We start from the raw sequence: 20,187 nt of genomic DNA, 5'->3' as shown, positions 1-20,187 counted from the left end.
ATAATGCCTCTCTATCGAATGCTGAAAAATTGTTTGGGGGAAAGAAAAGGTAGGAAGTAATTCATAACACATGGTAGAGTATTCAAAGATAATATATATATTAGGGTGGTCCTTATTTTGGGTGAGTCGGAATTTCAAACCTCTCACCCCTTGCATATCTCCCATTTGCCAAAAAAAAAAAATGTGTGCAAAGTTTAAGCCCAATCGGACAACGTTTACCCGTGGCCCAAAAGGGTCAAAGTTTAATATTGGAGCCAAATGATAAAAACGAGCTTGAAGGCCTTATTTTATGTAGACCAGCGAAAAAAATCGTAGCAGGCTATAATCCACAAGATTTCTAACTAAATTCACAACTAATTGAATTTACTGATACCGAGTTCCGCCAAAAATTTCTATGTCGAGTTGTAGATGTAAATACGTAGATTCTACAACATACGTACATCTACAACTCGTAAATGTAATGTACGATGTAAATACGTAGATTCTACAACATACGTACATCTACAACTCGACATAGAAATTTTTGGCGAAACTCGGTATCAGTACATTCAATTAGTTGTGAATTTAGTTAGAAATCTTGTGGATTATAGCTTGCTACGATTTTTTTTCGCTGGTCTACTTAAATAAAGGCCTTCAAGCTCGTTTTTACCATTTGGCTCCAATATTAAACTTTGACCCTCTTGGGCCACGGGTAAACGTTGTCCGATTGGGCTTAAACTTTGCACACATTTTTTTTCTGGCAAATGGGAGATATGCAAGGGGTGAGAGGTTTGAAATTCCGACTTACCCAAAATAAGGACCACCCTAATATATATAATATGATATAGTATTCAAATAATGGCGATAGTTTACAGTTATTATTTACAGCTTTCGATGATAGTTTATGTACATCTTCATTGTTTCCGGCAACGGTAGCATCTGTATCTTTTCCTTAAAGCAATTAATAAACAAACGGGACCGAACGGAGATCGGCTTATCGGACTTGTGCTCACTGTAAGTTTTTTCGTAAGCTTTGCTCAGCGCAACAGTCGACAAGTCTACGTCCATGCTGTCGTCGTCGACCTCTGAGTACGAGTGGACAGCGCTCCAGCTCGAGCTACTGTCGTCGAAGCCGATAGTGATGTCCTCGATTATGCCGCTGTCCGAATTATCCCGTTTTGCGATCTGCTTCCACTGTATCGGTACCTCATCTTCGCTGTCGCTTTCGGTATCGCTCTCGCTGCGGCGTGCGGTACGCTCATCGGACTGTTTTCCCCGGCTACAAAAAGCCTCACTCCTGCTGCTATCAACAGTGACAGCATCTGTGCCTTGGTTCTCAGCCATACCGGAACTCTCGTCCTGTTCCAAGTTGGTACTTGGGCTTCCAATGTCTGCCGGAGCATCACCGTTCCATTTCTCCTCCACTATTCTATCTAGAGTAGCACCAACTCGCCGACCTACGGCGGCCGTTCTCTGCTGCATGAGCATCGCGACTCTGTCGAGTTGTAGCGGGTTACTCGTGGGCTCAGACTCGACCTCCATGTTGAAAAGAAAGCGTGTTCGTCCTATAAAATCTACGTCCCACACAGCGCCTTCACCCTCATCGTCGTCATCGATGTTTTCGTCGTCTTCATTGTCGTCCTCATCCTCCTCTTCATCACCTTCTTCATCATCTTCTTCATCGTCCTCATCGTCGTCGTCATTCCACACTATGTCGTCGGACATTGGACAAAAAGAATCATTTCGTGATGGATGAAGTGAAGTATTCATATTCCGCCTATCGAGTTCCGGAAACTCTTCCCAAATGTTTTCACGCAATCTATGTCTCACTATACATCTACATAGTTCCTGGAGGGACATAGGTTCACTGTCAGCTGTAAAAAACATTTACGGTTCATTATTATTGTTCCAGGCTACATTTTTGTACCAACTCGGTAATGTCGAGTTATATTTAAGTCACTTCACTTACGCAGAGTGATTGAATTCTGGTCCGCTGGATCAGGTACGATCAGTGTTGCAAACGATACCCCCAAGGATTTTTTACATGCCCAGACGTTCTCGCTAGTCCTCGTGAAACAACATAGATGACCCTTGTAAGGCATCACGACCAATCCTCCAACTCGTACAAATCGTTTAATCGCATCTATGTTACTATCAGAAACTGCCGCTCCACAGTAAACCGCATCATATTCTTTTCCCGGTGTAACGCGCAGACAATTACCTGAAAATCAATTACTTATCACGTAAACAGAATTTACTTGTCATAAAAATATGCATTTACAAGTCAGAGAATGCCCTTGCATATTACCTTGTACGAACGAAGGCTCACAGAAATCAAATTCTTCAAGCGTACGTGAGTACAGTTTGAATTTTTCCAATTGCTCATAAGCATATTGAAGACAGTCTTCATGCAATTCGATGCCATGATTAATGCCATAGGGTCCTGAAATATGGAATTGCAATATTACTTCCATGTGACAAATAATTAACAGCAATCTTCTATTCCTTTATAATTTTCATTTTATTTCAGTGGTCTTTCGAAAGAGAAATCACCCAAACAAGTACATTCATTTGGGAGCATCCGATCATGGTTATAAATACATACCTAATAACAGGCCAGCCATTGTGCTCAAGTATCCAGTGCCGCTACCGATATTTAAAAAGCTCTGCCCAGGTTGGAGAGAAAGGTACTCCATCGCTACTCCATAGACACAAGGTGCAGACAAGTGGAGGTTCCCATGTTTCCAGGCAAGATCTTTGTACGCACTTTCCTGGTGTGAAGGAAGCAAGTAGCTGGCGCGATCCACAGCTCTGAAAACAACTTCGATCTCCTTTCTCCGGATATAGCCAGTTTCCAATAAATACTCGACCAAGTCGTCATTGCTCTGGCCAATAGTAAGGGCTCCTCCCATCATCGAAATTAATTCAATGAACCTAAATAAATGTTAAATGTTCAATGTAAAAAAAACTTCGGACGCAGTGTAATTGACAACTTCTCATAATAAACAAAAATGATGTTAGAAGCGACGGGATAAAGAATCAAGGATATGACGGAACTGAAAAACTCTAGTAACGACTTTTGAAAATTGTCAACACAGTCCTGGAACGGTTACTGGCATAACCATGTCAGCTGTACATAATATTTACGTTAATTTGGAAAGATTGATAAATATCTTACGCAGGTCACAGGTAGCGGATGTCGATAGGGAACGTTGTGACGTCAGTTTGAACACCCGTTTTTCCAAAAATTGTTATTTTACGAATATTAGCGGCAAATAATATGGCGCGGTGTAAAACAACTCGAGTCTTTTGAGGTAACAATCACCCATTAGATACTGGCTTGTGCTCCTGTCGTCGCGACTCAATTGTTTTGATTAATATGAGAGTTCATCAAGAGTGTATCGAGTTTACGCATCAGCTGATAACCACCATTTTTATGCAACAAAAATACATAACAACACAAGCGACGCTGCGTGGATCTGCGCCGTTGCACGACAAACGATGAGCAGCACGGATGAACTATTTCAGAATGTAAAATGGCAGTTTGCAGGAGGGAAATTTGGAGAATTCGGAAATCCGGCAATGTCGGATAATCAGTCTCGAGTTTCTTTTATTATTTCCATGACCCGATGTCTCTCCCCCCTCCCCCCGCCCCTGCGTTGCCTCGCGGTCAGTCAGTCAGGTAGGTGAGTAGCAGGCAACGCTGGAATTGTAAAAATTCTCGTCGACTCTCCCAGATGCACGCGAATGGGACCCTCTATCTGCGAATGGAACTCGAGAGCATAAGAAGTGACGTGCTACAACGCGCATGCGCATTCAGAATATTTTCTACACTGCTCGTATGATGGCGACTGACAACTTTAAAACGTGAGTTTGGGAAAATATTTGTTTCTTATATTTATAGCGTATCGTCAGGGGGGGAAAGTAGGCATGTTCGTCTCGGCATTAAAGACTAGCTTTCCGTACTGTTATAATTTCGTATGTCTCAGTCCATTGTTTGGAAAAATTAAAAACCGTCGAACCTGCAATCGTTGTGACCAATGTTCATTTATTCCGTTGGGCTATAGCTATAATCACTTCTACACATAGTAGAAGTTTGCACAATTTTAATATTGTTACAAAATATCGAATCGTCGAACATAAGAATACTCCTCGGTACGGAAAAATAATCAACAAGCTAGTCTAAGGTATGCTGCCTTATCATAATCTTCGCACACGTGTACATGTTTTGTTAGTTTATATTTTAAAGCTTAACTTTACACTACACGAACGAAACGAGACTGCATGCTTTCATATATTCAGCTTGGCCCCCGAAGTATAATACAGCCGAAACTTATCACAGCGTATACTAGATATCGATACCAATGTGTTGGTCATTTAAACATATTATTCCGATCATTTGTATATTTTCATTATGATTTCTGTCTCGTCACATTGTTTCGTAATGTTATAATGCTATACTATAATCAATTCACTCTTTCAACAAAAGTCTTGTAATTTATCGATGCACGGTCTAGCCAGAGCTACGACGCCGCGGGGGTGGGGGACGGTCGAAGATTTCCTTCAGTTTGTGACTAATTCCATAGAAACTGTTTGCCCTGTCGGGTGAGTGGAAATTATAGCGCCGCATTATTTCGTAACTTTATTTGACCTGCATACAGCACCGTACGGTTTGTGTATTGAAAAATCAGTAACTGTTGCCAAGAGTTAAACTCGATATGTGTATGTAATTCTGTATATTGAAATGTGAACATCCAAAAGAATAAAACTGTAACAAAAGGAAACATGAAATGAACAATCACGTGTAATATTGTGTTTATAATAACTCATTCTTAAATGGCAATTTTAACAAATAACTTGTCATCATAACATCACTACGATATCGTGCAGATATTCGCGTTCCCTGTTAAGTTTGAAGGAGACACGCTAAGTTAATATTTCAAGGTTTAGAGGTTATTATACTCGATATTATTTTCGAGCGAGTTTCATCATCTGTAGAGTGGCTTTAGAAATGGTTCACAAATTTCAATCCTTTATACCTATTAGGTTATTGTAATAATTGTTGCAAAGATTTTTCCAATACGTTGACGGTGAAAATAAAAATTTGCAATCATTTTTGTTTTGAAGACGGCTCCCCCTATTGTACCCTCTTTCTTGCGCCGCGGGATTACCAATCGCGTGGCAACGATTTTTGAGGTGTTTCTCTATGCCTTGTGGTTGGCCAGCGTCAGAGGCTTGGGACCAATCAGGTCGCAGCGTTCTGACGTCTACCTAATTTTCCAACATTCTCGGAGCGTCGACTCTAGTCTGTTTCAAAGTCTATGGCCTTCGCAGGTTATCGGTCTGACGGAACGCCGGGTTTGAACCGTGGGAACGAAGTTGAGCAAAGTGTAACTGCACGATTCGACGCTCGGCTCGGATACGTTTTGACTTGTAACTCTCGTGGTAGTTTTCGTAGATATGACACATTTGTGGGATTGTTGAATAGTTAATGATCGTTTATCGTGTTGACAATTGCAACGGTAGATATAAGGTACTATATTAACGATAGATTTACTTTTCTCAATGACAATTGTAACTCGTATACTCGTTCGCGTTCAAGAACGACAATAGAAAAATCAAGTTGCTCCAACGATCGTGGATATGCATAACAGCGCAGTGATTTTATTTCATTCAATTCTTTCTTGAATGCGAATTAATGCTACTCCGGAGTTACGCTCACTTTTATTCATGCTCGGTTAATTCAACCCAATGATTAAACTCTATTCTCGAAAAAACATTCGGCGCGTATTTCAAATTTTCATTCAGTTATGGTAACGAACGTTCCGCCGTTTTATTTATTATCACCTCGACATATAGTTTTTATACTTTCTTACGTGATTAAAGAATTCAATTTCGTGTTGCATACCTTGTTTTCGTTTTTACTAATTAACGCTAATGAGTGCCAATGAAAAAGAAATCTCCAAAATACCTTGTTTAAGTAATTCTTATCGATACTTAGCTCCAGTAGAATGGAGGAGGAAATAGTGGTGGATGATCACATCGAGACTATCAATGGTGGAACACATTTATCAGGGGAGAAAGCAGCAGCCGTTATGCCTCTTCTGTATATTCAACAAGGCAAACTTCATGCAGGACAGCCAGTGTCCGGAAACCAGACGATAACTGCATCTTCTCAGTCCCAACTAGCTTCGATTATTACTCCAGTTAGTAAACTCATTTATGCACAAGTATATGAATAATAGAATTTTACTAATCTCTTGAATATTTATAATTTTTTTTTCTCCAGATTGTCACTAGCCAAAACAAAGTATTTATAAAAAGTAATTCTCAAGTAAGTACTGCTCAAAACAAACCACACATTATCATTCACCATCATCGGCCGATTACCACATTGAGCACGTCATCTAGCAACCAGTCACAGAAACACATCGTTCTGCGAAAAACTAATACAACCACAGCCCAGATTGTACCACTCCAAACGACTCAAGGATCCCAGCCACATGCGCAAGCAGGAAAGCACACCTTTGCATATCTCAGCAACCTTATTAAGCCCAATAAATCAAGGGAAACTGTTGTTATTCCAGCAGGTAAATTGACAAATAATGAGAATAGTAGATAGTAAACGTTGCGGTGATGAAGTTTTAGTGTAACTGAATTGTTTTCTTACAGGAGCATTATCCACAACACAAGTTGCAAAACCAAAGTTAGTAATTGCTCCTGTGATATCCCAGTTATCTCAGCCATCATCGGGTAGCACAACGCCTGTTCAGAGTCAACCGTCAAAACATACAACTAATTTGCTGCTCCCAGTCACCATTCCTCAGCATAGTGGACCTGCTAAACAGGGCATGTTTAATTTGAAAATCAACAATGGCCAAATCAGTACAGACAACAAAGGAACTATCACAGGTATGTTATTACGGTCCCTGCTTAAAAATTCGGTAAAATATATAAACGGATCAGAACTGATCAGAATTGAATTAGATCCATTTGGGTCAATTGGTAAAGCCATATCTAGCTTTTAGATGCCAATAGAAAATCAATAGGAATCGATGATTTTCAATGAGATTTCAATTTTTATAAGATTGCATGGGCTCTGGATTGGTCAATACAATATTTCTGTAGAACAAGTGATAGAATCCGATCAAAGTTTGCTAACCCAATGGGTTTAATTTCATAGCCTTTCAATGAGGAATATCTTGAATAGAATCCTGAAAAGAATTGGTGAATAATATCAACCGTTTTGAATTATTTCTTCTAATTGGGAATACCAGATTTAAATTCGAAGCCAAATTATGTTTGTGTGTTAAAATATTTAGAAAAAAAATTGCCAGTATTTTCCCTCTATTTGTTAAGCTCAACCACTAATTTTTAGCAGAAAATTCATCACTTGATATGGATGTTTTTTCTTTCTAAGTTCTACGAGAATCAAAAGGTGGCAGCTCTGGAATTCATCCACCTCCGCTTCACCCATTGTCAAAAATGAGCTTACTGAATTCAGTAAAGGGTAAGGGAAGTTCAACCGATGGCATAAAAATAACGGAGAACGCAGATTCTGCAGTGATAACGCCGATTCCAAATAAAGACGATGATGCGCCACCCGAAAAACGGAAGAAAACTATAAGCAACATACTGCGAGGCAGTGGCGAGAAACGAAGCAAAAAGCAAAACTATTCAAAGTCGTCACAGGATAACGCGGGTGACGCACTTTGCTCACCAGTCAGTCTAGATTTAGATCACGATAAAAATAAAAAACGTCAGAATGATGACGACATTACTCTAATCAAGGTAGTACCCAGCGAAGATAAGAGACTGAAATTAGACGCGGCGTTGGACGATGAAATCAAGATTGAAATAATTAAATCACAGCCGAGCGTCGACAGCGATGCTGCAACGGATTTTAATGGCGAACGTAAATCTGGCGCCCAGGTTAGCGAGTCGAAAGAGATTACAAGTAATTTTCATCAAACCGATCCGAATTTCGATCCTGCAAAGGTACTAGATTGGCAAGATGGTGTTGGAACACTGCCTGGGAGCACTTTGAAGGTTATTACACCGTAGAAGTTTATTTCGCCGTATATTAAGGACGGTTTTATCTCCGATTTTAATTAATTATTTTTTAATTTCAGTTTCGTATGAATGAATTCGGGATGATGGAAATGGTTGAGGAAGAAGATGGCAAACAAGTAAAGGGAAAAAATAGCGTTGACAAAGAAAATGTATGTCTGTCACAAAATTCGTCTAATGCCAGCCTTTCAGCGATGAGTGCCGATAAAAAAAGTGGGTAAAAAATGTATTAATTGATATAAATGCTGAACATATCATTTGCGACATGCTATACCTAATTTGGTTTTCTCTTACAAAGTAGAGGAAAAAAAATCGAGACCTGTTGCTGCAGACACCATTTATTGCTGCGAAAGTTGTGGATGCTACGGTTTGGCTGCAGAATTCGAGAGTCCAAATTCGTGTGGCCCATCCTGTACAGAGATAATAGAAGCAAAAAAGGTCGCATTAATACGCAAGGAGAAAGATCTGAAGTAGGTTCGACAATCGCGTAATATCTTTTTCATTAATTTATAGCGAATTTTATGAATAATTTAATTATTTGCAGAGAATTGCGTGCAAAACGAAATCGCAAGAGGTTATTGCAGGAGCAGCATCACCGCCACAATAATAATCTTGAACCCCAACAGCAAAAAGAGCAACAACCATCACAGTCACAGTTACAGCCTCAGTCACAGAAACCAAAGCAACAGCGACCACAGTCAATAGAGTCAGATGAGCAGTGCGTATCCAAGTCTGAAACGGACGAAGATCCTAAATATGGAGCTCCTACTCCACCGGAAGAAATCCAAGAAGATAATGATTCCAAGGTATCATTGACTTTTCGTACAACGGTGATACAAGTCGATGGGAGAATCATGAAATCCTTGTTCTAATATTCCTATCGTTTCACTTTCAGTACCCCTGGCAAACTGGAAAGTTAGGTTTTTCATGGGCAAAGTACTTGGAACACACCAAGGCCAAAGCTGCACCAGTAAAGTTATTCAAAGATGCTTTTCCATATAGTAAAAACCATTTCAAAATTGGAATGAAACTAGAAGGAATAGACCCCGAACATCCATCTCATTATTGCGTTTTGACTGTTGTTGAAGTCGTAGGTGAGTTCTGAAGTAATTATTACAGGTATTTTTCTTTTTTTTTTCATCGGCAAAACTAACATTTTTTTCGTTATGCTTGCTTTGATTAATAACAGGCTATAGAATACGCCTACATTTCGATGGATACCCAGAGAATTATGATTTTTGGGTGAATGCTGATAGTATGGATATTTTTCCTGTTGGTTGGGCTGACAAAAACGGTCACAAATTGGATCCTCCCAAGGGATACGTAGCGAGTAACTTTAGCTGGACAGCTTATTTGAAAACATGCAAAGCCCCAGCAGCTCCAAAGACTATATTTTCAAACAAAAGCGTGAGTGAAAATAAATTTGGATACTTATCTATTGCTAATAAGTACAATGTACACACACATAAATACAACCACATGTAATCCTTTATTCAGAACTAGGAGAGCTTTTACATAACATATTTTTTTTTAACATCTCGGTTGTAACTGTGTTTTACTTTAAAAGTCGTCTAATTGGGCATTTCTGTGCGACTTTTTCGGTTGCAGAGCTGTTTTTTTTTTCTACGTAATAGATAAATTCACGTATATAACATCGCATATTGTTGAAATTTCAGACACTTTTTCCAAACGGATTTCGACAAGGCATGAAGCTTGAAGCTGTGGACAGAAAGCATTCCTCGCTAGTATGTGTTGCCAGTATTGCAGAGCTAATGGATTCGCGAATATTGGTTCACTTTGATTCTTGGGATGAAGTATATGACTATTGGGCAGACGCGAGTTCGCCCTACATCCATCCCGTCGGTTGGTGTCATCACAACGGGCACAGTCTTACACCACCAAATAGTAAACCTCTTCATTGTCCCAGATGTCTCCTGTACTAAAATAAATCTGTATTTCACTCACGGTTTATGTTAATGAATTATCTCATCAGACTACAAGGATCCAAAGGCATTTACTTGGGAAGTCTACCTTAGAGAGACCAGATCGGTGGCTGCACCAGCAAGAGCCTTCAAACAGCGTCCACCCTGTGGATTCAAACGTGGCATGAAATTGGAAGCTGTAGACAAACGAGTACCTCAATTGATCAGAGTCGCGACTGTCGAGGACGTCAAAGATCACGTGTAAGTACGACTGCGTTGACTCGAGGAACTCCCAAGTACTTGTTTGGAGAAATTGTCACTGTTCCTTTTAATATCCAGGTTGAAAATTCGTTTCGATGGTTGGCCTGAACACCATGCCTATTGGATTGACGACGATGCACCTGACATTCACCCGATGGGCTGGTGCCTAAAAACTGGCCATCCCTTGGAGCCACCCTTGAGTACGGATTATTTTTACCTTCAGGGACTGAAAAAAGTCGATGAGCCTAGATAAATTTTTAGATTTATAATGGTTTATCAATTTTTGTGGTTTTCAGCGCCTGAGAATCTTAATGATCGTCCCGAATGTGGGACATATGGATGCCGCGGTATTGGTCATGTGAAGGGACCCAAGTATGCAACGCATAATTCTGCATCCGGCTGCCCATACTCACCACAAAACTTGGTCAGACTCAAACTGTTACCAGACAGACTAAACGTGAAACAAGATTCCTGTGACTTCGAAGAAGATATACATGACCGACCGAAGGGGGATAAATTTGAAAGAATACGAATGGAACGTAGTGACAAGAATGAAAAGTACTTGTACCATGACGATAAGTCGGAAAGAATATCGAGAGTCGAACATTCGGAAAATCCGTTCGAATTTAAACATGAGAAGACCGAGTATCCGGAGAGGTAAGAGTCAACATTGAAGGGTTTCATGTTAATTCAGAATGCCTACTTTCAAGTAAGATTATTACGATTTTTGATTCTTGTTTAGATCTGGAAGATTTCGAACCAACCACAGCGATGGGCAAACCGACGACGACGAGTCATCGAAGAAACGAAAAAAGCGGTAGGTCATCCATTCAGGACGTTATTTGATTTTTAATATATCGATTTCCAAACGCACAATCAATAAGAGGGCTGAATGTATGATCTTCATGTTTAATTTCAGACGAAAAATATCTGAAGAAATATCAACTCTCTCTCCGGCCGGATATTTCGGCGATGCATCAGCAATTTCGATACCGTATGCGGCAAATATTCCCGACAAACAGCTCCGTACGGAGATATATCACTCCGTTTACAATCCAGGATACAATCCACTTCCAGATGCTCCTCATATATGGGCTAAGCACAGTAATGCTTTGAACAGAGTTGTCGCCAAACAGAACACCGACCCACGGCGATGGTCGAACGAGGAAGTGATTAAGTTCATACACAGTGTTCCTAACTGCCGAGAAATTGGCAGTATTTTTCGTAAAAACGTAAGTATCAAGCATCCTTTTGCCTTGACTGAAATGAGTAATATGTAGCTTGTGTATTATTTTTTCGTTTTACAGAGCATCGATGGTGAGGCGTTTCTGATGCTAACTCAAGAAGATTTGGTCTCGCTACTCGGCCTACGGCTTGGCCCGGCTATAAAATTATATAATAGTATAGTTTTGCTGCGTCGACGAGCGGCGTGAAGGCTCAGGATTGTGAGAATTACCATTCTTCATTTCAATGCTGGCGTTCGCAAATACGGAACAAAACAAATGTTTGGTAATCGCTGTAGAGAAGCGATCTATTTATTGAAAAATTTTAATGATGAAATTAATTTGAAAAATCTAAAGAAAAACGAACACAGACACACACATTTTCGCGATCATTGTATAAAACCGAAATACATTTATGCTACATATACCTACTGTTAAGGATAAAATGTAGAGATAGTTACTTAGAATTAGAAACGGCATACCTAAAGAACTGCCGAAATGTTATTTGTATTGAATCACTTATAAGTATCTAAAATTTACAAATTCGTACGCGTATGACTTATTTGTTCGTGATATAATAATTACTATTATAGATTTGATGATTTATTATTATAATATATATATGTATTACTCAGGATCGAGAATGGTTGGAAAAACGAAATCAAGAATGATTTTTAACAATCATGTAAAAATGTAAATAAATTAAAATTTCATTATGCAAAACTGTCATGTACGCATCTGCGTAATTTCACTAATATGTATAGTAAATCAAAGATGTGGAAAGATGCCCGAAAACGAGCAAGGTAAAGTGGGATTTGTTAAATTCAGTCATCGACTTGAGTGATAAATGAAAACAGCATCTAATACCCGTACAAATAAAGCGATACATGAACTTTCTTTGAACAAGAGAGAGAAAGCTGGTCGAAACAAATACAACTAGCAGCTAGCATCATAAATCAAATAAAACGATCACTTTTTATACCGACAAACCTGCATTCCTGTAAGTGATTTATAAACGTCGATGGAAATTATTCGACAACTCGATAGGTAAATTTAATAAAAACTCCCGTTTTCTAATCTGATCGAACGCCTCCGTTGTCGTCCTCGGAAACCGTGCGGTGCTTCTTATCCTCTTTTAATTGGAAAAATAAATGGTCCTCCACTGCCCTCGTTATTCGCTCGCGTTACCTGGTGCGCACGACGTGCCCCGTGGCTACCTGCACTACGAAATGCGAGAGAACTAGAACTATGTGTACGTGTCGTGTATGCAACCGTCCCTCCGTCTCGCCGGCCTGCCGATGTTTACAGCCTGGTGGTTCACGGGGGCGAGCGGAGTCCGTTCAGTCGGTGGTTCGCCGTGCGCCGCGTCGGACGTAATCGTGTCTGTTCCCAGCGTGGCGGAGTGTGGGCATCCTAAATTCGCCGTTTAATGTTTTGGATCCAGTGACGCGTGTGTTGTGTCAAGTTTTAATACTTCGTACCCGCGGAGCCGACACACTTGTTGAATATTATTCGCGAGGCGATTTGGCGCATCGTTGTAAGGTGGATGGGCACGTTGACGGTTTGTCGCGTGCCTCGCGACGTTACGAGATGCCGCGTGTGATACCGAGAGAGATGGATCCAGAAAAACAGCGCAATTAATACCTGAATATTCTCTCGGTAACGGGGAAAAATCTCGAAATACATATAATGACTCTCTTCGAGACGTTGACAAGGCTGAATTCGTTCGGAAACAGCCCCTAAAATCGACTGTGGAGTGCACGCGAACGACCCCTTTCAGCGATGTAAAGCGTGCGTGTACAGAGAGTTGCTGCATTGTAATTGTGCGGATGTGCCCCGCCGCGTGTTATGAGTCGAGTGCTGCTGCTGTTGTTGCTCGCTGCTGCAGGGAGGAAGGAAAGTTGCCGGAGGCAACCGACGACTCGGTGCCAGTCCCCAGGATGACCCGCGGCTTGCGAATGAGGCGAAGTCTGCAGGTGCTTGGATTAATTCTCGCAACTGCGTACGCCACCGTTTTGTTGTACCAGGCGGTTGCCCCCCGACAGGTGAATATCGCCGAACACGTTTATAATATCACACGAACGCGATTCCCGCCACTCCTCGGTGTTAGTCTTTTCTAATGTCGATTTTCAGGTGTTTCGTTCCAATTCCGTCCCCTTGTCTCAACGCTCCGAATTCACCATGTTGAAGTTAGTAATGTTATCGTAACCGTTCATGCTGATATTGCTGTGTTTTACTACGGAGATGTAAAGATCTGGATGCGGCCCTGATTGCAAGAGCGAGGCGCGGGCGGCTGAGGCAACACATGTGCGTTATCCCTTAACTCCGGTTTAAGTAAGAGATAAAGGGAGAAAGAGAATGCTTTAGAGAAAGAGAATGAAATGCCCGCTGGCAAGAGAGAGAGATAGAGCGAGAGAGAAAGAGAGAAGGCCGCCAGACCTGATGTTGCACGTGCAACGAAGCAGGCCGTGCATTATAGGACGTAGATTGTATACGTATAACTCAGTCGCCTGTCCGCTCTAATATAAACCATTTCACTTGCACAGGATTTATAAATTTAAAAAAAAAACCGGAAATAGAGTAAACCAAATTGTTGCCAATATCGAGCAAAAATATAATTTTACAATTGATGTGTTCGCGTCTTGATTCACTTGTTGTACTTCAGTGGCTGGAGGATCACCCTGAGGCCGTTGTCGGGGTTCCGGGGAACCCGGAGGACCCGGATATCGGTGTCGAGGTCGTTCCAATAACGCCACCGTTTGCGACAGCAACCGTCGCCCCTTCCGGCACCACCCTCACCGACGTCTTCATCAGCGTCAAGACGACTCGACACTACCATTATTCCCGGCTGCCAGCAATACTCACTACGTGGTTCCAGCTGGCAAAAAATCAGGTCAGTAATGCGATTTCTCGCGAGAGATCAAAAAACACTACGGTTGTTTTACTGCTGCAGCGATACGCGTTGACTGCACGTCAGCGACGGTATGTCTAACTACATACTTAGATACAGCATCTTTTGGTGCTCGGCAGCTTCTTCGTCGTGGGAAGATCTCACGAGACGACCTTTAACCCCGAAACGGAACCTCGCGCGACCCTGCCGCTGCATAACAGCAACGGAAAGTTCAAGTCCGCGCAGAAAAGATCGTCGACGCGTACAGGCTTTACGTACCTATCGTACCTAAGTTACGTACTCTGTTGGGTAGATATACCAGAGGTATAAATTAGTAGGGAGGTAGATTGGTACATCGTAATGATATCCACGCACGGTCTTTGCGTCGTATTCGCGAACCGGAGTTGACGGATTATTTAGAGGTTGACCATAACACTGTACAGGGTGAGAAAAAAGTACGGAAACGTGTAGAAATCTGGCGGGGCTCGGTGAAAAAAAAATGAACAAGGTTGGATCTTACGTAATTTTTAACAAGGGATTCAATGATGACCTTTGATTTGATCTTGAACCTCACCTTAAAGGTCATTTTGAGATCAACTTTGATTTTCAAATGTGAACCCCCATTTTTCGTGCCAGAATTGGAAAGAGCAGGAAATTTTACGTTTGAATACGTCTTAAGGTATAAGGGTTAACGTGACCTCTACGGTCAGATCGAACATTCGGTGAAACTGCGGCGAAATTGTGAAAAAACCGATAGCTTTTTGGGTGTCGGCGGTAAAAATGTAAGAATTATAACGATTATATGGTTTGGATTGCTAATTGTCATCCATTCTGACGATTCTTTATTTTTGCATTTATACTTTGACCTTTGAAATAGATTTTCGCATGTTTCATAAACGACGATTTTCTTGGATATTTCAACCAATTTGGATATCATATTGTTACAGACGGTGAAATCACCTGTTTTACCTCCCTTTCAACTGATCTAGTAGTCATCACAGATAAAAGACATGTAAGACTTTATATGTTATAAGATGAATAAGGTGGCTGCGTCAACCGATGTTATTGTAAAAACAGTCTTGTTTCGGACGTTAAACTGAAAACACTTATTTGTCATTGGAGCATTTTATCAATATTTAATTTTCGCCTTTGATCGATCCGCTAATCAAGCTCACGCACCCGTATTTATTTCGTGACGTTCGCCAAAACGTTACAATATATTAAATGCTGCCATTTTAGCTGAAAAGTTAAAAATGCACAAATTGTTCTAAGACCTTGTTTATTCCGAGCTAGCTTACGATTACTCGGGTATCGGTGTATCCTATAAGCTGAACCGAAACGTGTCGCACTACAGCCGATGAAGATTGGATCAGGCGTCGCGTTTTGAGATGAGGATCTCTCGATCAATTAACCGAGCAACTTTAAACGCGGCTGCGTATATCTCACGTGCTTTCGGAAGGGCTTGGGGGGGTAATAAAAATGGTATTCTTACGATCCTGAGAGCCGTGAGGAGCGTCGTCCGGAACACCGCAGCATGTATAGAGGTATCTGACCGACGGATCTCCTTGGGTTCGGTAGGCGCCGTGCCGTGCCCGGGTTTCGATTTCAAATTGGAGACAGGTGAGAGGGCTGCACGCAGCCTCGGGGTTGCGTGTTGTTTCTACTATTAGTGCGTCGTCCGTCGTGCGTCGACGCTAATGTTTCCCTTTTAATAATCCGCTCCATTGACGGAGAGTATTAAAACAAACGCGGAGTTCCAGCTCTCTTCTCGCGTTGCGGGCCGAACGGGCAAGGAAACTTTTAACGATCTCCATCTCTGCAACCCGCCTTTATGCCATGCCTGTGCGCGCTTATTTACATTCGTATTTATACGTCGTCTGTCGCTCCTTCGATATTATACACCACTCGAGTTGCATACAAATATACGTATTATACATACCTACGTACATTTATCGGGTTTTCTGTAAAATCCTCTCTCATTATTAAAGGTATTTTATACCATTTTCACGTGTTATAATCTTTCTTTAATCACCAGAGCGTTGAGCGCTGATTATTATATTCATTTTTTTTTCGAAATCTTACTGAATATCTTCTCCGTTAGTAGTTAAGTAGATTTGCTAATAGGAAAACAGCGATTTACTTTCGCGAATGGAGATCCTTTCTTCGTCTGTCGAACCCCGGAGCAAGGCCGATGTCGGTTGATTATTACGTCGAATGATGCGGGATATTCGTATACACGGGGTACCCATCAATTTTTCGACCCTGCGTCGATTATACAGGTATACGCGCCTTTAACCGTCGCGCGTGACTAGGCGAACGGACACGGTATTTAATTGGCCAATTATACCCTTATAGATATGATTTTTTATCCCAGCACAAGGTTTATAATCGTTTACCAATTAAACCCGTGTTGCATCGCGGTCGAACAATAACGCCTCTATGTGTATAATGAGTATAAGAATTCACCGCTAGAACGGCTTCTTATAGGTACCTTAGAAATAGCCTATCTGCACTTGTTATTAACCTTTCGAGTCGTAGTGGCAAGTATTCTTACCACCTATTTTGTATCCATTTTTTGTATATTTAAAGAATTTTTGAACATATCTCTTTGCGGTTTTGTCCTATCCTGATAGTGTACCGATAAGTTTTCAATATTCGAGAGTAATTATTGCGATACAATGTAAATTATTATTGTTAGAAGCAGATTGATTGAAAAAATCATGAAAATTGAAGGAATAATTCATTTCCGAGAAAGTTACCGCTCTACACGTGTACATGTTTTACATAAATTACAAGTTTTCGGGGTCACTGATTACGAATCTGTGATCAGATTTTGAAAATTCAGCATGTTGAATCCAATCAGCGATCCCGAAGACCACTGCATAGAGTTTTTTCAACGAATTTGATTCAATTTGAAATTTTCGTTCACCATATTGGACCCACCATCTTGAATTTTTAAAATTTGATTCCAGATTCGTAATCAGTGACCCCAAACATCATGGAATACTATCTCGTTACAAAATTTGACTCGGCACAATAACGTGTGACTCAAACGGTTAAAATAGAATGTAAAAAAAACCGTTAGCAATATTTGATTTTATTGAGGAAAAAAAAAAATTGTTGCCTCATTAGGTACGTCAAATTTATCGCAGAATTTTACCGTTCAATTCTTGGACTAAAGATAGTTAGCGGCGGTCCATTTCACCCGCGGTATTCGCGATTGTATTCTAATTGTACCAATGTAACGCTACACGCCGTGATAACACAACATCAGGCATAACAGGCACTAACGCTGACGTCGGAACGACGTCTTTCGAACTATTATAATAATTATTCTTATCATCCGTATACGTGTTTTTATTTCATCTTTTCGTCACGGCTCGTTAGGCACCAGTCAGGCAGGCAGTAACTTCGTTAGATTCGTTGCAGCAGGATTAGTTTTCATATTCCACGAACGCTGACGATTCGCAATAAGTATGACGTCTATGATGATGATGATAATAATAATAATAACAACAACAACAACAACAACAATAATAATAATAATAGTAATAATACTCGGTCGGTTTGTATAATGTATTACGTACAGCTTATAAGCTCGTGTGTTCGTGTTCATTCGCCATAAGAGCTGACTCGCCGCATAATTCTACTCAACTCGCGTATATACGTGTATAATGAAAAACACCATGAAATGTGTTTTGTAACGAGAATTAATGTATCCCATTTTTTTTTTTTTTTTTCTATTTCCAATGTTTCAGACTTGGTTCTTCACCGACAAGGACGATGCCGTCTTCCAAACGAAAACAAGTGAGTATAGGATTAAATTTTCTTACATGTTACGATATTCACATGTGTGTGTGTGTGTGTGTGTGTGTATGTCGGGGCTGATGGCTGCAAAAAAAAAAAAGGTTCATCGCTCCTTGAGGCGACACTACGAATAGCTCCGCGCCAGTAGCGGAAACATTGTATACATGTATATTCCACTTGTCGTGCACGGTGGTATGTATACGCTTGGGTGGTTATGACGAAGCTGCAATGGCGGAGACACCTGCATTCATCATATTATACATAAATATTATCCGCTGTACCTAGTTGAAACCGAGCCGTGCAAGATTCCCGCCTTTGTTCGTCGTTCATTGCATTATAACGAACGTTGGTGCTTATTACTACCGCAGTATCAAGTGTCATTCGTCGCGGCATTAGCAATAAGACTGCAGTCTGACTTATTTGTATATCAATGTTTATGTATACGTACGTTGTATAATAAACCTCGCGCTCTTGTGACATTCAGCTTTTGAATAACAAAACCGAGACCAGCCAAGAAGCTCTCAAGCTCTATCATCGCTCCTTGAATTATTGTGTGTATTATACTTATAATATGTAGCAACAAGGAACGAGCCTGTAGCATGCGACGACAAAGTGTGAAAAAAAAAAAATTTTTGTTACGTATATATAGCGGAGGAGAAACGAGCGGCAAGGGGACTCGGAGCCATGAAATCGTTGATAAAAACTCCTCCACAGCGACAGCGTAGCATTTTGAACTCTTTCCCTGTTCCCCTCTTGTGTCTGCAATGTATCGTACGTGTACAGTGTTCTGTGTGAATATTGCTTGCACGCGTAATATAGATATTTTTTCCCTGTTTCAGATGGCCACATGATCAACACCAACTGTTCATCGTCGCACAACAGGAAGGCGCTATGCTGCAAAATGTCCGTGGAGTTTGACAAGTTTTTGGAGAGTGGGAAGAAGTGAGTGATTTTTTTAAATTTATAGATTTTTAATAATCACCTGCACGCATGCGTAACGGCAAACTCGTGAATTTCTTCCCGACGGATCGTCTTCAGCTATATACGGCAGGTTAACTTCGTAGAGATGGAAAAAATGAGTCCTCCTGCATATTTAGGGCCAGGCCCAGGGGCCTCTGTGTACCCAGATAGGGTCCGACCCTTCTCGACTCTCGAGCGACCCTCCCGACGTAGATTGTTTGACGAAATATTTAGTCTACTTTTACGGCAATAAAGTAAAACTGAAAGCGACGAAAAGGTCTCGCCGAGCATATATGGTTTTGTCTCGCGTTTTTAGTTTTTCGGTATATTGTTAGTTTTCTTTTTATTTTATCTCCCCGCAGTGTCTCCGATCCGTAAAAAAAATTTACAGTCTACACGGTCCCACCGTGAAGGGGAAGAGTGAATCAGCGAGAGAGAGAGAGGTAGAATAAAAAAAAAAGAAAAAAAAACTGGAGGCCCGAGTCCAGAAACAGGGTCGTTAATTAAGAATTAGCCGGTTAATTAACGTTAACTCTGAGTTAGCTTCGGTCATCTCGTTTTCCACGATTCTGCTGTTATACCATACACGTGTGTGTGTGTGTTTTGTGTGAATTTCTGATGATCCCGTAGTGCTGAGGCAGCAAGAGTTTGATCTCTCGCTTAACTCTTGCAATATTAATTTATCTATCAAAACTAAGTGTCTAGGTAGCGTTCAACGTAATAAATATAATGTTGCTATCTGTTACAACGATATGTGAAGGAACGTGTGAATTCGCGGACGTCATTGACGGACGTATCCACGAGCTTCGTCATCATCGTCATCGTCACATCATCTGCTCTCCTAATTCCGACTCGACGCGCGTGTCTCTATTACTTTCAATATTCCAGGTCGTTTTGTGTTGTAGGATATGAGACGTGTACCGCAGGTGCATCATTGGGTTTTAGGACAGTAACCGTATAACAAAACTCTTCGGTATACTCTAACTCCAGCGGCTATACCCACCGGCGTCCAGCTACCTGCTCATCCGTAAATCTTTTACAATTTCTCCGCGTCTCTTTCCTAGGTACAACCTAT

General features: G+C 40.9%; 3 protein-coding genes and 1 long non-coding RNA gene across 10 annotated transcripts in view; 2 read left to right on the top strand and 2 right to left on the bottom strand.

Annotated features, from left to right (window-relative positions):
• Positions 1-76: 76 nt before the first annotated feature.
• On the bottom strand, positions 77-3,737 carry LOC124216967 (protein-L-isoaspartate O-methyltransferase domain-containing protein 1). Of its 2 annotated transcripts, none has more exons than XM_046622141.2 (5): positions 3,158-3,737; positions 2,585-2,913; positions 2,288-2,422; positions 1,949-2,200; positions 77-1,853 (listed from the first exon to the last, which is right to left on the bottom strand). In XM_046622141.2, the coding sequence occupies exons 2-5, from the start codon at positions 2,892-2,894 to the stop codon at positions 862-864; spliced, it is 1,689 nt and encodes a 562-aa protein (XP_046478097.1). In that variant the 5' UTR covers positions 2,895-2,913; positions 3,158-3,737; the 3' UTR covers positions 77-861. The 2 variants fall into 2 exon arrangements, with proteins under 2 accessions (XP_046478097.1, XP_046478099.1); XM_046622143.2 differs by having other exon boundaries at positions 3,409-3,737.
• Positions 3,732-12,178, top strand: l(3)mbt (lethal (3) malignant brain tumor). 6 transcript variants are annotated; one of them, XM_046622116.2, is made up of 17 exons: positions 3,732-3,846; positions 5,981-6,185; positions 6,269-6,569; positions 6,652-6,891; positions 7,400-8,028; positions 8,112-8,262; positions 8,348-8,519; positions 8,594-8,855; positions 8,945-9,143; positions 9,239-9,456; positions 9,726-9,954; positions 10,043-10,232; positions 10,311-10,432; positions 10,529-10,889; positions 10,975-11,049; positions 11,152-11,464; positions 11,540-12,178. In XM_046622116.2, exons 1-17 carry the CDS (start codon positions 3,788-3,790, stop codon positions 11,663-11,665), a joined length of 3,852 nt encoding a protein of 1,283 aa, XP_046478072.1. In that variant the 5' UTR covers positions 3,732-3,787; the 3' UTR covers positions 11,666-12,178. The 6 variants fall into 6 exon arrangements, with proteins under 6 accessions (XP_046478072.1, XP_068991924.1, XP_046478071.1 ...); XM_069135823.1 differs by lacking the exon at positions 3,732-3,846 and adding an exon at positions 4,092-4,166; XM_046622115.2 differs by lacking the exon at positions 3,732-3,846 and adding an exon at positions 4,204-4,584 and having other exon boundaries at positions 8,351-8,519.
• Positions 9,516-12,829, bottom strand: LOC124216983 (uncharacterized). The gene is made up of 3 exons (XR_006882750.2): positions 12,446-12,829; positions 10,081-10,458; positions 9,516-9,988 (listed from the first exon to the last, which is right to left on the bottom strand). It is a non-coding gene; the product is annotated as an uncharacterized lncRNA (long non-coding RNA).
• Positions 12,789-20,187, top strand: part of fng (Fringe glycosyltransferase) — a 24,772-nt gene continuing 17,373 nt past the window's right edge. The window contains exons 1-4 of the mRNA XM_046622156.2: positions 12,789-13,500; positions 14,121-14,348; positions 18,104-18,152; positions 18,992-19,094. Coding sequence (XP_046478112.1) covers positions 13,285-13,500; positions 14,121-14,348; positions 18,104-18,152; positions 18,992-19,094 — 596 coding nt within the window. The 5' untranslated portion in view covers positions 12,789-13,284. The remainder of the gene's footprint in view (positions 13,501-14,120; positions 14,349-18,103; positions 18,153-18,991; positions 19,095-20,187) is intronic.

Source organism: Neodiprion pinetum, chromosome 4 (genome assembly GCF_021155775.2).
Source record: "Neodiprion pinetum isolate iyNeoPine1 chromosome 4, iyNeoPine1.2, whole genome shotgun sequence".
Taxonomy (NCBI): domain Eukaryota; kingdom Metazoa; phylum Arthropoda; class Insecta; order Hymenoptera; family Diprionidae; genus Neodiprion; species Neodiprion pinetum.
This window is presented reverse-complemented; position numbering and strand designations above follow the sequence as displayed.